Here is a 19,457-nt window from a genome sequence, read left to right on the forward strand (position 1 = left end):
TATCATACATACCTAGATTGGGCTTGTATAGAGAATTTTTGTGATTGAACTGTGGGCATATTATTGGTAAGTAGTACATTTTAAATTTCTCCAACAGGAACGCGAAGCTTCTCATAGCTTTCGCGTGCGATCTATCTTTCCATTGCACTTTGGTCACCGTAGTGGCCATACCGTCTAAAAGTATTTCGAAAAAATACTTTGTTTCATTGTCGACTGGTCTTTCACTTGCACTCGGTGGTAACAGGGGCTGGATATCAACACTTTGGACTGGATTTAATGCATTAGTATCATGGAATATTGAGGCAGACACGTTGGCTAACTTTCCCATTATCCCTGTCGGTGTTTGTTCGACTACAACCTTTTTTGCGTTGTCTACATTGAAGTTGGGATGTTGCATGATATCCTCCATCTTGAAGTCGCCCGTTTCACTCGATATGTTGGTCACTACGTCGAACGGTTTTGCTTTAAAAGGTGAGCCGGTGACTGGTAAGCATGTGTCAGGTAACCCCGGCACTAGAGACGCAAACATTTTGTTGACCTCCGGTGGTGCATTGTCGCCGAGAGCTTGATACCATAAAAGAAAGTACCTGAAAATTATGATGATTATTGCATCAATCTAATATGTATATTATGTATATTTTCTCTTTCGATGATTGGCAGCATGTCATAACTTATAGTGACTGTCATTCAACTAATCCTATAATTTTCAATCAAATTAGCAAAATGATTACAGGATACAGGTCAACCTTGGACATTATAATGTATAATAAAAGTCAACTGTAATTGGGAATCGCATTTTATGCAATTATAATATATCGACAAACATTTATCGATAAAAGAAATTTTAACAAACGATATTTAGGTAGGTTACGCCAAACATCACTTCGTCTGCTTGGAGATGTTTTCGTTCACTCGACTCGATGTTTGGCGCGACCTACACAATATATTTTTTAACATGTTGTATAAAATAAATAGATCTTACTTTATCGAATCTGCTCTTAATCTTTGTGAATTGCCGCTGTGTAGAAGTTTCGAAAATATCCGCGTCAACGAATGCAACTGCCATCTTTTGCCGATCAACTCTGGTAGAAGGCACAATACTTTTTCTAGAAGTGATAAAGCCCCTTCTAGTTCTTCTCTACCCGCTTTGTGAACTAAAATATACAACATGGTTAATTATATTCAATTTATGTTATTGAAATGTTAGTAAATAAATATAAAGATAAAGCATTGTGGTGATTTCAACTGTGCCCGAAATTATAAATACATTTAAATTTAAGCACTTTCATTCAGATTCAGGTCGTTATTTCTTATTGGAAATGCAATAATTAAAAAAGAAAAAAGTGCAAATTCCATAACCAATATAACATGCTAATTTTAGTCTACGCCATCCACCTTTATAATACAATTAATTTATTTTAATAGATATTATATGTACACCGTTTACCAATAAATAAATTAAAAGTGAGTCTGTAAATCACTAGTAATTTTAGTCAATTCACACATAACAATAATTCAATTAACTTGTTCTAAAATTAATGAAAATAAGTTTGATTAATAAACATAGAACAATTAGATACGAGTAAAATATTTTGAATAACATTTTATGAAAACAATGCATAATTTAAAATAAATAAGTTATGAAATGTCATGCGTTTTCTACCTTCATTTCTAATTTGTTTGTTGGTGAACAGTCCACATGGAGTATGAGTTTAGTATAGAAATTATTTTTCAAGACCATTTCTAATTTTGTATTCCAATTAAATGCAATTGTATGTTTCTAGATATACTCATAGTGTGATTTTGGTTGGATATTGAAATATTGGTGTATTGGTATAGTTATAAAAAAAGCGTAAAAAGTAAAGAGTGAGCGTCAGGTAAATGGAATATCTGTAATTACAAAGTTAAGAGAATACACAAACCAACAATTTTCGAACCTGTCGTCTAGTCTCTCTAATCAAACTTATAGAATTACTAATAGTAAAGTGCAGTAAAGTCGATCTGTATATATTATTTCTTTTCAATATAAGGTATTTATTAGTATATTTTGATATGTATTTTATTCAATATTGTAGGTATTTGTGTAATATTGTTTATGTATTAGGATGTAAATTATTTGTATGTATGTGTATTACTAATACTATGGTTATTTTTGTTTTACGCCACCTGCTGATGTCCTTAAGTTTTCCTAAACCGAAGGTTGCCTGGAAGAAATCGCTACTTAGCGATAAGGCCGCCTTTTGTATGCTGATCTCTTCCTAATTTGTTTTTTATTTCACTTGTTTTTGTCTTTGTGGTGTGCAAATAAAGTATATTTATCTTATCTTATCTTAATAGGATTATGATGGGATTTTACCACATAGATTAACCTAAACTTAGCCTATGTTAAAGCTTTGTTTGAAATAGGAAAGTTATGAGTACAACATGAGTTCAGTGTTCATGCATAGTTTGTTTTAGGCATCCAGACGACCTAAGATGTGCACCATGACATGTGCACCATGACAAGTGCACCAATACACAGACCATCTCAAGTTGAGAGAATGGTAAACATCAACTAATAGAGACCCAATCCAAAAGCGCCACTATTGGTCACCATATGTCTCCAGATATGTTGTAATGTGCATCTTAGACCTACAGAATAATATAAGTAAGTCATTTAAACATGTAAAAAAATAAAATGAAAATATTTCCATTAGTGCATTTTGCATTTTAACAATATATGTTATGCTTGTGATATTAAAAATAGTGATATATCTACTTGAGATGAGTGTAGGATGTGCTTATGATAAGCCACTGATATTTTACAGATAAGCCAGTTCCATTAGATTGCTATAAGATTAATGAATGTTGTCTATACAAAAATATAGATATGGTTTACAGATTTATAGATATACTAGCGGACGCCCGCGACTTCGTCCGCGTGGAAATTAATGTAAACTTTCAACCCCTATTTCACCAGTTATGGTTGAATTTTAAAAGTTCTTGAATCACATTATTTTAAGTATATTTATTTATTAAAAAAAAACAAAAAACCTTCAACCCCTATTTTGCCCTCTCTTGATCGGTTCCGCCGTTTAGCCGTGGAAAGGTGACAGACTGACAACTTAACATGCTTTCCGAGGCTTGGGTTTATACTAAAAACTTCTTAGAATTAAGAAAAAGTCTACAAAGCCCTACCCAGGATTCGAATCCAGGATCTCATGATCAAACGCCACATAGGTCAACCACTGGACCAATGAGGCAGTCTCATGTCAGTACTATGTCAGTTTACTAGTTTACAAAGAAAATTTGCAGTAAAAAAAAAAAACAACAGAGTACAAGAATCAAATTTTAATAACTTTTGTCATATACCTGTCATATAGTCATAATAAAGACACTTAAAATAAATTAAAATACTTCACCCTAAAATAAAATGAATAATGATAATATTTCATGGAATAAAAATGGATGATTTCTACAATGGCACACCCTATATATGCAATTAGTATAATGATTTCTACTTAATGGCAATATGTATAAGTTGTTAATATGTGAATCTGTTCCAATATACATCAAGTGCCCCACCCACAACTCACCTAGGTGAAACGGAAGTTCTGTATGGCAGAAAAAAAGAAAAAAAAATAAGTCTTGTGCACATATCTAGCGTACTGGTATAACTGTTATGTTATGTTAACTTCATAATACTGTCATTTACACAAAAAATAAATTGTTTATAATGCAACAGCTCCTTAGTAAAGGTTTTGTTGCAACTTAATTATTAAATATTGGTAACCGTCACCAGACATATTTATTACTTAAATTTTTTCTAAACATTCTGAAAAAGGCTACTGGAAGAATAAAATCAATGAATAATAAATTTATTTTGCACAAATCTATCTATAAATATCTGATGTTGAAAATTCACTCTAATATCAGAATTCCTTCAGAATATTATGTTGACTATTATTGTTCAATTATGTTGTTGGTCATTGTTGTTATGGTGTACCCATGAGGCACATAAATAAAATATAATTTTCTTAATGGCCTCATGCATGTCAGATTTACACAAAGAATGTCAAAATAAATTTACAATTAATTGAACTTACTATAAAAAAGACACTACAGTTATTGGATCTAAGTTTCTCATTATTGTCCATAAAGGTTGACTGTTCATCAGTAGTGTGAGAATGATAACTAAGCACAACTTAATGGCATTAGTATGTAAGGGGAGGTGGGGAATGTAGGCAATATGCTGAGAGTATCATATAATATACATGTTTCCTTTATATGTCACTACCCTCCTTCTACCACTACTATAACAATGCCAACAAGGTATACTTGGTCTACAGTTCTATATGTACAAGCTAGTAGGTCTGCAATATGCCACATCATATTATCTTGTGAAAAAAAAAAGGCCAAGTAATGAACAAAACTGGAAATATTGATATTACCCATTTTGTTGCTACTGCTGTTGTTGCTATGACTTTTTCTCTTCACAAGATGTGTAATATGTATTGGTGCCTCAGACCAATTACCTTCTATGGGACCTGCCTGGCTAGATGTTAGCCCTCTGTCAAAACTATTTGATCATGATTATGATGGTTTGTATGTTCATACAAACTATATATCTATAGAGTATATCTATCGAATCGATGTTTTATTGTGTTAAAATTACACATGTGTGTATAAAGATATAAAATTCACAGTTGTGTGTAGTGGAGTGACAGGATATATTTATTGGTGTTAAATAATTTCAATGTGTGAGTTTACCTCATCCCTCTCAAAAAATTACAGACTTGTTGGTGAATTTAAGTGTGATACAAATCCAACAGAGGGTAATTGGTTTGAGAATGGCACACATTGTAGGCCTACTAGTCAAGCTTAAAGTTAAATTTCAATTATTTAAATGACAGACACATAGTGTTACAGCACAATGATAGTTTAGTTAACTTGGACTTTGTTAACTTGTTATTTTTATTATCTGAGGCACTAAAGCAAGAGATTTATAAAAACAAAATTGACCAATGAAAATTTGGTATATTTATAGCTTGCAAAATTAACTAAAATTTAAATTACTAAACTAAACTAAAATTAATATTCATTCTGAAGACTATGTTAAAGTAAGTGCTCATTCAAGTTTACCTATATAGCTAAAGAAAAATATTATTTCATTATAAAATTGCTAACTATTTAATATTATGCTACATTAGTAATATTTTAGTAGAATACAAAAATATGGTACTAATATTACCCTATCTTCGCATGTAAGTTATATCACTAAAAAAATTTTAACTACTATTTTACAAAAAATATATGAGTTATACATACCTCTTAGTCGAAGGTTGTTCTCTGCTAGTATGAAATTGTCATATAAAATAAAATACACATGACTAAAGTTGTTTTCAAAGTAATTTTTGGCTTCATCAGCATCAAAATGTTCTGCAAATAATTGAAAATCTTAGTCTTAGTGATATAGTTCTCTTTGATTGTTTTCCTGAAATGTTTGTTGTATAATGAAATGAAAAGTAACATAACATAAACAAAGTGACAAAAATTTGTTTTTCATTAAACTTAAAAGTTATTATTATGATAAATCACATTATAATGTGCCGTGATATCCCAGTGGACCTCAGCCTCTGATTCCGGAGGGTGTGGGTTCGAATCTGGTCCGGGGAATGCACCTCTAACTTTTCAGTTGTGTGTATTTTAAGAAATTAAATATCACATGTCTCAAACAGTGAAGGAAAACATCGTGAGGAAACCTGCATACCAGAGAATTTTCTTAATACTCTGTGTGTGTGAAGTCTGCCAATCCACATTGGGCCAGTGTAGTGGACTATTGGCCTAACCCCTCTCATTTTGAGGAGACTCGAACTCAGCAGTAAGCCAAATATGGGTTGACAATGCAAAAAACATATCGTAATATTTTTCCTTACAAGTTTTTACTTAGAAACAGAATGTTGTATTTTTGTATTATTATACTTTAAAGTGGTAAATCAGTAGAAAAGTGAACAATTAAGATATACGTATAGTTAAAACACATAAACTCATTAAGTAAAAATTAGTTTGTACGTATGTAACCGACAATATACCGAGATACATTAAGTACAGTTACTCTCGACTAATTAGCATGTAGTACGCAATGTAGCGTTCTATGATCTCAATAAACACTTGGAATACACTTAGAAGGATGTTTAATACTTAACAAATAGATATGACGCATAAAAATCCGTGTTTACTCACCTAAAACAATCTTTAAATGCTTTAACCTGGTGCTGGAGTCCTTTTTAGAATCCTGTATTTTAACTGTAGATTTCTTAACATCCTGATGAGATTTTTTGGTGAACATATCGCCGGTGTTTCAAAAATATTTATATTGTTACTGTTTTCATTATTGCAAGGGAGAAACAGCAATTTCACATTGTTTTTTTTTGTTAAGTTTTCACTGCATTTGTGTATCGAGTTTTCTCTTCACAAAAGTCATCGCAAAACTTGACATTTTGACAATGAGCCAATAGTTGACGTAAGCCATGTATTTCTCATTTTTTTCGGAGTCTGGAATCGAGTACTTTAAAGACTACGTAATTGTCTGTGGTTCACCATACATTTTTGAATTTGAATGGAGTACAATATTAACGACCACCGCGTGGCACAGTCGGAAGTGACCCTGCTTTCTACATCCACGGCTGTGTGCACGATTTCCACAACTGAAAAATATTTGTATGTTCGTATTTATACAGTAAATAAGAGTAAACAAGTATTTATATTCTGTATATATGTACATATGTAGTATATAAATAGTAGGCGAATCAAAAGCCCATTTGGAGAAGAGATTTGCAGCTTGGATCCACCACGCTGTTTAATTGATTAATGCTACAACTTAGGGTCAACGGTAAATTCACTAACGACTACTAATTACTAATAATTACTTTTAATACGACAATGACCAGGCCCATAGATTTTTATTTTAATAAACGGGACCGATGGCTTAACGTGCTCTCCGAGGCACGGGGATGAAACACCATCTCAGTCAGTCAACTTAGAGTCGAGAATTTAAACTGAATTTTTTTAGAAGATATACTCATTATCTCCCAGCCCGACCCAGATTCGAACCCAGGAACTCGTGGTCGGGATCCGAAACCACATAGACTAGTCACTGGACCAACGAGGCAGTAATAGTACAATATTTTTTGTCGCATTGCAAAATTACTTAAGTAGGTATAGGTAGATTTGATTCGCCTTTTGTCAGTATGAAAATGAAACAACGTATTTTAAAAAGTTATATTTATTCGAGTACATAACTACATCTTAATATAAATGGATAATAACTATTATTCCGCATGATAAATATGTTTTAAGTTGATTTTAAGACACCTGCGTCGTCACGCAACACTTTACACGAAAAGCGCTATCACATACATGATTACAAAATAAATGTTTGAATAGAAAAATATTTATATTTGCAACAATAGCGGCACACGTCGGGGACGAAACTGAGATTTTAATTTTCAAGACTTCAATATAAATACAATAAAAATATGCTTATAATAATGGCACATGTGTGTACTTTTTGTTGTAAGTAGTTTTTCTACAGTTTCAAACAAAATTGTATAGAATCGCATAAAATATGTACCTAGATCTACAAACGAGACTTAATAAAATAAATAAAATACGCAATAAACATACTACATGTTATATTTTTAAATAGTTCTTTCAAAAATAATTTAATTAAACATTAATATGAAGTTTAACACCTAGTGTCTATTGGATCAGTTGATCACATTGAATTTATATTACGACCATTGGTTATATATTAAAATAATTTTATGGAACCAACACTTTGATTTGTAAGATACTTTCAAACTTCATAATAATATTTGTAAATAATATAGCTCTTTAGATATTTCTAAATATGTCTTTATAATCAACCTAGTTAATAACTACAAACCATGACTATATCATGCATTTGAAGTATGCAAAAAAATGCATCAAGTGATAAATACGTGAAATTGTTCAATAAGTGATACGTGATATAGCACATAAAATTTTGGCAGAGATTAGTATTTTTATTTTAAATCAATAATTCTTTTTCATATCTTTGCCTTCAGAAAACTATTTTACATATTTTATTTTGTTTAGGTACTTATTTTCCTTTTGCATTTTGAATATAAGAATGGACAAGTTTCAAAATATTAACTAATATTAATAGAAAAAAATTAAAAGCCAGTGACTCGTGAAACCAATATACAAGTATTAAGTACTCGTACGATACGGAAGCGGAAAACATAATACGAGTAGAAGCCGAGGATATTCTTTTACGTTTTTACAACTTTTCACAAACGCGAATTTTCTCAATGATAATTTGTGGCGTATAAATTAACATAAGTCATAATAGGTTAAAATCTTAAAAGTTGTTTTAACTAACTCTAACATAGTTATTTAGGATTCGCGTGAATTTGAATTTCATCAAATATATTTTAATCTAATACAATACATTAATAACAATAAATAATAAATAATTAAATAGCTAAGTATCTGTGTAACTCTGACAAAGAAACATATGAAGACAGTGGCAAAAGACCCTCCTATGTACCTATTGACTCAGTAGCAGTAATAATAAATTAGCGGCAGAGCGAGACCTATTCTACATCAATGGTAATTTCTATAACCTATGACGTTAGCTTACTAATAAATACCAGTAAATTACATGTTTCGCGTTGTTATATCTTATAGAATTTCACAACTATTTTTTTTTCATTTCAATAATTAAACTCTCTGCCTTGGGAAGGTCTTTCCCCACTTAAGCAAAGGTCACACCGCCGCGTCCAGCGTCTGACCAATCACCGCGCCTGAAGAAATTGCGCGATATCGCAGACGCAAGTAGGACGGTCAAGTGTGGCCCCGGCTAAAGATTTAAATAATACATTACAAAATTAATAACGTCAGTTCCATCCCCAGTGATAACATTGATATAAAGTTGTTCCCTTACTTTACTCAGAGTTTAATTGAGCAGATTCTGTTACAGCTACGTTTACACTAAGTCAACTTTGTTGGCGGACAACGGTCGTTACAATAGGCCTCTCCGGTTACATAACTATATTTTTTTCTTTATACACAACTCCGATAAATGATTACAAAATAACATCAGAAGTCAGTCCCTTACCGTTCGTTTAACTGTCCTTATAATACATAACCCCATACTTAAATTGCTGAAAACTACCTCTATGTTATAATCTCAAAGCCCTCTCGTCTGGTGGCCCCGCGCAGTCGAGGCCGCAGTGTGCACGCGGCTTTACGTAACCCTAAGGGTCGACGCACACCGAGCGACGAGCTTCGCTTGCATGCACACACACATCTTCACATGGATAAATAAATATGATCACTATTCAGTCGATAAGAGTTGTATACAATATCAATCATAGAAATCATATACTCGTAATCCTTCAATAATAAATACTCATTTGGGGTAAGACCGCGACAGGCTACTTATAATAATATATGTGCACAAAAACCCGGAAAGAATATAGTAAACTCTATTTCTGATGTGCCGGAAATCTAAATATGCGATACGGCTGACCACTTTTCCATCAGATCACCTGAGCATAACATTTACAACTCTAATTAATTTATTTACATGAAGATTATGATCAATATTTATTTATCTATGTGTTGAAAACTTAGCAAGCACGCTCCCGCAGTTTGTCGCTCGGTTTGAGCTGTCCCTAACATGACAGACACTTGCCGTAAAATACTCGATACAAAAATACTGTACAATAAGAATAATTATTTATTATTTAAATATACACCAGAACCACTTCGATAACATACAACGACGATAATATGTGCGTAGACGTTTAGACGTTATTTTTTTCATTTACGCCAATGCGGTAAATGTTATTTTTTATAGCTCTTGCGCTGTAGCAAAGTTTTTTTTTTCAGGACGAAAAATATCTTTATGGACATTCTGAACCGGATAGTGCCGGACTCCTACCGGCCCCTCCTGAGCTGTAGCAAGGTGCGGCTGACAGTCATTTTAGTTTGACCGCAATACACGATAATAATACGTATTATGGACGTCATACGTCAACTGTCACCTGCACCAAGCTACAGCGCACGAATCTTACGATGTAATTTGATCATAAAAATATATTCTGCATTCAAAACAGACAGTTACTTTGATTTGATAATGCGATAATGTCTTCAATAGTTTAAAAAATAATTACAATTAGACAACATTTATGTAAGTGACTGTTTTATGTTTAAGGCTTATTTGATAGGTGTAGTTTGTATTTTATAGTTTGCCAAGTTACGTTAAGATATGTATTTTCATGATTAATGAGGGATAGTCGTTGCAAGTGATCGAAGCGGTTGTGTTGTATATCTGTGACGCGTCGCTCGGGCCCATATGGCCCGCTCACAATAATACACCATTCACAAATTATATACAATGTCTTTTTAATATACATGTTACATAAACACACATTCAAATTTGATCCCAAAAACTGTAGTCTTTACCTCGTTTATTTTCTAAATTAAATAATGAGATCGAGATATAACATCATTATTGTTTTCCATTTGCTGAATGTGGACCAAAGTGCTATCTTTACACACAATTTATAAATATTCAAAAATGGCTACAAACAAATGTGATAGCAAAACGGCTGTATCATATATTCAATGTTTTAGTTCATCTCGCCAGGTATACGAGTATACTAGAACCAGGAATTTATTCATGTAATACTTTTCACTCATAAATATTTTCATAATATCTTTATTTATTTCAAGGCACTGATCGTTAACATCGATAACTGTATTTTTTTTGTTTCAATTAGATCTTAGCAATCTTACTCTAAATAATAGCCAATATTAAAATATTAAATTCGCAGCTCAAACGATTCATATGAAAATACACACTCACGACTCTACATACATACATTCTATACTAAAATAATATTTCAGTATATAATACAAGAACTTTGTAAATAGATTTTCTGACAATCAGATCCGCCGGAAAATCACGATCTATACAAAAATATTGTTCGCTCTCGTCAGAGACACTTTATAGCTATAACCGTAAGCGGCAGGTGGGATGCGATTTGTGGACTCGGCGCGCCAGTGGAATGTTTGCAGGACAGGGCGCCGCCGACTCGATCCAGATCGTATAAAAATATAAAAATCGATATTGCAATTTCATTTATACTTTAATTAATTAATCTAAGTCTTTCTTTATGTTTGTAAAAATATCTATAACGCATAAGTTTATGTAACAAATACACACGACTCTCCGCCGCTCGCCGCTCCGCCGGACCCGCCGCCGTGTGCGGACTTCAGTGTTTCGATAGATTCAATGGCAAATCTGAAACGAATATAGTATTCATGTGAGTTTTGTCAGAATAAATGATATAATTATAGTCTATGGACGTGGTAGAATCTTTACAAATAGTCAACTGACATATCAAAAGTGCTTGTAAACTGAGCTTACTTGAAATAACATTTTTCATGTTATTTCATAAAAACCGTATTTAGAATTTCACATTTATTGAACTTCATTTTTATGACAACTAAATATTGGAGACTTAAATTAAAAAAAAGATTACAAGATGTACCTGAAGTAGGTTCGTCCTTCGGTATGTGGTCGGTGAGCAGCGGGTGCGGCATCGGCGCCCAGGGCCCGGGCGGCGCGCCGGGCGCCAGCGCGTAGTGCATCCACAGCGGCGGCGCGGGCGCGCGGTACACGTGCGGCACGTAGCCGTAGCCGTACACGTACTGCGCGCCCCAGTCGTCGCGGCGCGCGTACGCAGGCGCGGGCGCGGCGGCGGGCCAGGCGCGCGCCGCGTACGGCGACGCGGGCGACGAGTAGGCGCGGAAGGCGGGCGGCGCGGGCTGCGGCGGCGTGGGCGAGTCGCGCGGCGAGTCGCGCGCCAGCGCCGCGGCCCGGTAGCGGTAGTGCTCGGGGCTGGGGCTGAGGTCGGGCGACGTGACGCTGGAGTGCGGCGAGCGCTTGGGCTCGGGCTCGCGCGTCTCGTCCGGCATGCTGAGCAGCGAGTGGATGCTGTAGCTGCTCACGTGCTTGGCGGGCTTGGGCTGCGTGCCGTTGGGCGTCCGCGCGCGGCTGGGGCCGGGCGACGGCGCGGGCGGCGCGGTGCCGAGCGCGGGCACGGTCTTGGCGCGCCGCTTGGTGGCCTGGTCCTCGAGGCTGACGCGCTCCATCTCGCGCAGGATGCGCTTGCGCGGCGACACCATGGCGTGCTCCTGCCGGCAGTTGGCCAGCTTGGCGTTCACGAGCACCGGCAGCGCGGCCGCCTTCTCGCGCAGCCGGTCTATCGTGCGCGCCAGCTCCTTCGGCCGGAACGGCGACTTCGTCTTCTTGTACACCCTTAACTTATGATACTGATATGGTTTCTTTAGTTTCATGTGATAGTACTTCTCGCGGTCGTCCGGCGGCGGCGCCGGCCCGTCGACCGCGTCGTCGCCGGGCGCGTCGGCGTCGGGCGCGTCGAGCGCGTCGAAGGGGCGGCGGCGCTTGCGGCGCGCGGCGCGCCGGGTGTGTGCAGCGCGCAGCGAGGAGGGGCGCACGTAGCAGAAGGCGAGAGCGCGCGCGAGGTGGCGGCGCGGCGCGGGCTGCTTCCACGCGTGGTCGCGGCTGGAGGCGCAGGGCGACGAGTGCAGCGACGAGTTGTCGTCGGACAGCGACAGCGAGGCGCAGGGCGGTGCGGCGTGCGGCGGCGTGGGCGGCGCGGCGGCGGGCGGCCAGAAAGTCTTGCGCGGCACCGACACCCAGCCCGCGCGCTCGCCCTCGCGCGCGCATCCACGCACCAGCTCCAGGATAAACTTCCCATCTGGAACACATTCCGACTTATGAAAAAAACGAGCTTTCTAATCTTTTAACTAGTCATGTAGTACCAAGGTACCGAATGTAAAGCTATTGGCAGTTTCATATCTGCTTCTCTTTTGATTGCTGTATCCTTTAAGAGGATAGGTAAATAAATAACTACTCAAAGTACAGATAATATTTACAATAGTATAATATTGTAATCATAATTATCACAAAATTAAAACAACACCTTACTTGTTACTAACTGAGACTAGCCAACTATCTTACTACTATTTGATTTGCATATCAGCACTACTTAGGGACACTTGCCCTAAATGTTTGTTTATAAAATTATAATTGTTATGCAGCTCAAGTGATTATAGTGTGTTACATAAACAGAGTAGTCACTGTTGACCTACACTGAATAAGTGTATTTATATTAGTTTATGAATATTTATTTAGAATAACAATTAATAATGCTGATACAGTTGTGACTGTGAATAAACATCTTTTTTTTATTACAACAATAGAATTACACCTTCAAGTACATACTTTTAATATAACTACTCCTCTTTTTACAACAGTGATAGGAAAAATATCGTGAGAAAACCTGCATACCTGGCAATTTATTTAATTTTTTAGGTGTGTGAGGTCAGCCATTGGCCCTATTAGCCCAACCCCTCCCATTCTAAGAGGAGACTCGTGCTCTACAGTAAGCTGTACATAGGTTGTCAAGAAACAGACACACAAACCAATCTTTTTTCTTAATTTTTTTTCATTTCTTTCTTTCATTATGCTTTCAAAGTTAAAAATCCTGCAAATGTCTGACTCATCTACCAGTGGCTGTCAGTTGGCGCAACATATAGCTACGTAGATTACATACTACTTGTGCACTGTGATTTTTCCAGCCACAAAGCATAGGCTACTTTATCTATACTAATATTATAAAGCTGAAGAGTTTGTTTGTTTGTTTGATTGAACGTGCTAAACTTAGGAACTACTTGTCCGATTTGAAAAATTCTTTTAGTGTTAGATATCCCATTTATCGAGGAAGGCTATAGGCTATATATTATCCCCGTATTTCTACGGGAACGGGAACCACGCGGGTGAACCGTTCCGTGTCAGCTAGTTATAGGAATATAGAAATAAAAGTTTGTCCATGCTGTTTGACTGGCAAAATGAAATTACTTCTAACAAACAAACAGACAGGAAGACTATCTACTTGTCTATATCCTACTTCCGTGAATTTTTTCACGTATCCACTTGACTCTAACAAAAATTAGCACTTAAAATATTCAAATTTTACAAACATACTAAATCGAAAAATAGTGTTAAAAGACAAACAATATTTTTTTAAAGACCTATCTTATAAATAGATGAATAAATAAATAAATCGCCACTTTAAGGGGTGTACCCTAAAAAAATATTTTTCAAGATTTTATTTTACGACTTTTAATGTTCATACTCATGCTAAATTATAGCTTTCAGTAGTAATAGTCTCTGCGCTTAACCACAAACAGACTGACGGACAGACAGATGGACAGACATGGCAAAACTGTGAGGGTTCCTTATTCATATACATATTCATTTATTTGTTGGGAATACACAGATAATTATGCATATACCATTTCTGTCATACAACAATTTATAAAGATACAATTAAAATTAAATTAAATTGTGGACTACACAACCCTAACAAAAGGCACCCCTAGCAACTAATATATCAGTTAACAGTAATGTCCACAGAGAAGCTAAAGCAGCACAACTTATGTAACATTTTGTATGTTTAATTATGTAGATATCACTTTCTTTTTGTATATGTAAGTGTTACTTTGTGTCATTGTTACCTAACCAATGTTATTCTGATTATAAACTATGAAACTATCTAATTAATCATTATGTTTAACTAAGCGATTATTATAATTAATCTAACTATTATTACATTAGTAATCAAACATTGTCAAACATCAAACATCAAACATCTACATATTATAAAATATAGCCCTCCTCCATCTATCTGCTTCTGTTAATAATGAACTCAAAAACTGCTAAATGGATTTTTATGCAGTTACAATTAGTGTTCTTGTCAGACAGTGAAAATGCCTGGGTGCCTTCATTGAAAACACCTAATCCCTTTTAGGTATATCACAAAACACAAAATTCATTATAAAACATCTTTAAAAAAATTTAACTAAATTATTATATTGTACTTCATCTTTAATTAATATTCTTTATATTTATTAAGATCTTAAGGCCAGTTCTGTATAAAATTTTCTTGTGAAAAGTAAGTACAGTAAAAGCTCAATATTTGCGAGGGATACATTCTCTAAATGTGTCACGAATACAGAAACTGTGAATATGGAATGGTATTTTATATGGGATTATAAGGGATACGTTCTTGGGTGACAAAATAGAAAACAAATATATAAAGACAAAACAATTCATTGAAGTTTTGATTTATCTATTATCTTATGTCTTAATGGACAATAAAAACATCCATCCAAAAATTTGGCAATAGTTATTTGCAAGTTAAAGTTTAAATTTGGAGATTTTACGTCAGTTTCGTCAGTCAGGTCCGTGAATAACGAAATATTTAACTGCGAATAAAGGAAGCGTGAATAAGGAACTTTTACTGTATTAAATATTTAAAAAAAAACTTGTACACAAAACAAATCCCAAAACAGCTGCTTTAAAGTGTGTTTGTCCATTTATTAGTTTAAATAGAGCTTTAACTCTTTGAAATCTTACACAAGGAAAGCAAGTTATCAAAAATAGTGGATGTCGGCTAGTACAGTATAATTTTAAAAACAATTTAAATTAAAATCATCTGCTACAATCTAATATTTCACATTAGATTACAGATGATTCTATTTTATAGCTCAAATTAATTAAAGTATTGTAAGGAAGTGTAAAATTACCAGTTTGATATTTTAATAATATAATAAATGAGTTGTTTTCTTAAAGATATCAGAAAAAGTATATGTGTCTTTATTGGAACAGGATCTTGCTGCTCATGTCAATGTAAATATTAATTTGCAAAGCTGTAATATTACTTATCTATTAGTAGACAACCTCAACTTTGAAACATCTTGAACTTGGTATATCAATTATGCCTATGTGTTTGCTATTCTAATGAGTTATATCTATTCTAATAATTAGCAATTTATTAGCCAAACTGTACAGTGCTCAACTGAACTCACGTTTCTATACTATCACTATTAGGTGTTAATAATAAGGCCTCATTATCGGTATATACTACTTTGGTAAAATTCATTCAAACCACTGCACATGCACACAAACCTGCATGTGGGTATCATATATTATATATTATTATTATATATAGGTTATTAGAACACAAATAGCTGAATTATGCAAATGATTAAATAACAAGAACAGTAAACTACTATCATAGATCACATTGTTCATTAACATTAGATGAGTTATTTATTTCTTGAAAACAATCTTAAATGAAATATGCAATATATCTCATTTTTCCTTATCATAAATATCTATTGTTCAATAATTTTACAGTTAACTACTTTGAAGTCAACCTTGTTCACAAATTTGCATAAAAAATGAAGTTTAAAAAGTATAATCAGACTACATCAAAAGGGGTCTAAAAAGAACGAAACAAGAAAATATTTCAGATTGAAATAGAGACATGCATAGGAACAAAAATGGTCACAGCAGAGCCGTGGTCACACCAACTGTATTAGGTCTAATGTGATTATGCCAGGAACACTTCTATTTTAAACATAGGTACATGCTAGGTATATGTATAATGGGTGCAACCACGGCACTACCATAACCATCTATGCATTTTGATCTGAAATATTTTCTTGTTTCGTTCTTTTTAGACCCTTTGTTACATAGTCAATTTATTTTTTATTTAATACTTTTCAGTATGTTTTCATAGTAGGTCCTCGAATTGTGCACACTCAATACCTCACAGCGCCTGGTCTAATTAGAAACCCAATGGATTTATACCTGTATATGGCCATATATGTATGAATATATATCTATTTTGATTTGATTCTTTTTTTAAATTGCTCAAATCAAGTTGATATAATCAGAAACAATAACAGTGGAATTCATAGATGTGGGGGGGCCTGTTTGTTGTTGGACGTTGTTGTTGGAGAACTCAACACTAAGAGAGTGAATGGTGTCCCTGCAATGTCTACAAATTCCACTGAAGATAAGAACAGACAACAGAAAAAGAGCATTGTTTAAAATTATTAAACAGTTTTTATTAACTATACTAGCCCTCAGTTTCACCTATATAGTTCCCAGTCCTGCAAAAATACAGATTCAAAATCCAGCCTACAATACTTGCAAATAACATGGATTTCTTTTGGTGAAAGAATTTTCTAAATTGGGTCAGTACATACTGAGATTACCTCTTACAATATCACAAACTTAACCTCTTTATAATATTAGTATATAATAGCAAATTTGAGAAGAACCATGAGTCTGCCTGCTTGAAATTCTGTTGTTTTTTCAAATACATTTAAATAAAGCTCAATCAATAAACTCAATGATTTGAATATAAAATAATTTACCTGTGAAAACCCAATGAAAATGATGTTTAGAAATTATGGTCAACAGACAAGATATTATAAAAAAAAAAACTCTTTTGTATCAGCTCAATTACATTTTTGGTTATTTTAACAATGTACAGATGATCTGTTTGTACTCTTATTGGAGTAAAGATAGTACAAATACTAATATCTGATATGGTAGAGCCTAGAGTGGTGATGGGTTCCGCAAGGGTGGTCTCAGCTCCTTGCAAAACTCAACAATAGCAAAGGTTTGCAGACAATTACCTACAACTCGCTCAAGCTGTGTACGCTTATCAGAGCATGAATGACTTTCTAGTTTTTCTTACTCTAATAAATATGTACTGCTATAATAACATTTGCTATTAAAAAATTTATAAATACAGAATCAAGATAATTATGATATATTATACATTTATCTATAGATACAAAATTGATAAAACTATTTTAAAACAAAACTACTTCCATCATTTAGGTTCATATTTACAAACCAACTGTTGTTGGTTGTAGAAGAAAGAAGACACTAAATATTGATCATTATTATTCTTATGATTGCTATTCAATTTATTTGTATCATTAATTTGCAAAAAGAACTACAAAAATAACTTTGTCTATCCATTACACAAATATATTCAGTATAAATGAGATGTAATATATTAAATCATATTTTTCAGATCACAGCTGATTTCTGTGGCTAGCCAAAATATTAAATTAATCTACCTTTAATATTAATGTGAGAATTTGATAAAAAGGTAATAAAATCTAAATACAAATGAAATACTTTCCTGCAATTTTTTCATGGTCAAGTGGTACAGTTAAATAATAAGTGACTACTAATAATAAATTACCTGCTGCATTTTAACAGCATGGTGTCAGAGAACTCAAAGCCCTTCTATACGAGGACTCCATGATTAACTATGGGACAACTTTTGATAATTTCTAAACTTCAGAAGACAGACTGAGATCTTAATTGTTAGTTGTATTTACGAGAGGACTTATGAAACCTATTCTAGAATTAGCCTGTCTTTTAAGTTTACTTTCCTATTCAATCCTGTTTAAAATTTTGTTATAGAAGTAGTGGTCAGAAAAACAGAAATTGGAAGTGTATGGTGAGATGAACACTCAAATAGGTTTTCAACCTACAAAAATAATCAGTTCAATATTCACAGGTGTTGTATGAGATTGTAAGATGAATGTACCTTTGAAGAATTTGAGCCTTCCACCAGTGGCAGCCTGGGCGGCACTCTGCGGCGGAGGATCCTCATTGACACTCTTGCTGCTGTTACCATTCACACCATGTCTTCTGTCTACTTCTTCTGTCATTTTGGTACATGTTGTCAGAGTTGTGTTCGTTCTTTCCTGTATATGCATTTCATTTCTGCGCGCTCACTGAGCACACGCACCACACTTTAGTCCGTATATTCTCGCCATTTTGCACCAAGAACCTACGGCTGCCCGACACGCACCGCTCGCTGATTTGCATCGACATTCAATTTTTCCGTCGAGAGTCCTCATCCTATTAAGGACACCTGCGGGAAGCTCGCCTGACACTCTCGTAAACACATTACCGACACCCAGACTACCGAATTCAGTCACCACCACGATCAATCTCGTCCTCTAGGACACATTCACGAGTTCACCACTACCCAAATGAATACCAAACAAAACCGTAATGCCGGATTCCCGATTATAATCGGGCCCACGACACAACTCGATAAAAAGCTGTTCGTTTTTCAGTACATAGTTCATTCACACCCAGCATCCATTTTGATTCGTTCAAAATCCAAATATAATCGTTCATTTTGGCCACAAATAAACTAGAAATGCGAATGCGTTGTTAAATGCGTTTTGTTAATGCTGTAATATTAGAATTTTATTGGTAATAAAATAGTAAATGGTTTTTATAAAATCATTAATCTTCTAAACTAAACTTAAAAAAAGCGTAATTTTGCAAATGATTTAATAATTTAAGTAAAAAATTAAAACGTAATCCTTTACATGCCTGGCGAGAGTCGAGACTTGAAAATGAGAATGTGAATATACCCTACTTTTAGGTTTCGGTTCCTGAGATTTTTTTTCTGATGGTAAAATGACAAAAATCTATTATA

The 19,457-nt window shown here is 34.7% G+C and overlaps 2 protein-coding genes across 6 annotated transcripts in view; both read right to left on the reverse strand.

Moving 5' to 3' along the window:
• LOC112044349 (probable Rho GTPase-activating protein CG5521) overlaps positions 1–6,477 on the reverse strand; it is a 54,045-nt gene extending 47,568 nt beyond the window's left edge. For 4 of the 5 annotated variants that reach the window (XM_052888018.1, XM_052888015.1, XM_052888017.1 and 1 more), the window contains exons 1-5: positions 6,223–6,477; positions 5,308–5,418; positions 3,576–3,593; positions 983–1,154; positions 13–587 (exon numbers count right to left, since the gene is read on the reverse strand). In XM_052888018.1, the coding sequence (XP_052743978.1) occupies positions 13–587; positions 983–1,154; positions 3,576–3,593; positions 5,308–5,418; positions 6,223–6,328 (982 nt within the window). In that variant the 5' untranslated portion in view covers positions 6,329–6,477. The remainder of the gene's footprint in view (positions 1–12; positions 588–982; positions 1,155–3,575; positions 3,594–5,307; positions 5,419–6,222) is intronic. The other variant, XM_052888016.1, reaches the window with a different exon arrangement.
• Positions 6,478–7,248: 771 nt separating this feature from the next.
• On the reverse strand, positions 7,249–19,288 carry LOC112044352 (serine/arginine repetitive matrix protein 1). The gene is made up of 3 exons (XM_024080174.2): positions 18,549–19,288; positions 11,586–12,818; positions 7,249–11,335 (listed from the first exon to the last, which is right to left on the reverse strand). The coding sequence occupies exons 1-3, from the start codon at positions 18,718–18,720 to the stop codon at positions 11,307–11,309; spliced, it is 1,434 nt and encodes a 477-aa protein (XP_023935942.1). The 5' UTR covers positions 18,721–19,288; the 3' UTR covers positions 7,249–11,306.
• Positions 19,289–19,457: the final 169 nt, after the last annotated feature.

The sequence above is a fragment of the Bicyclus anynana genome, chromosome 21 (genome assembly GCF_947172395.1).
Source record: "Bicyclus anynana chromosome 21, ilBicAnyn1.1, whole genome shotgun sequence".
Classification (NCBI taxonomy): Eukaryota; Metazoa; Arthropoda; class Insecta; order Lepidoptera; family Nymphalidae; genus Bicyclus; species Bicyclus anynana.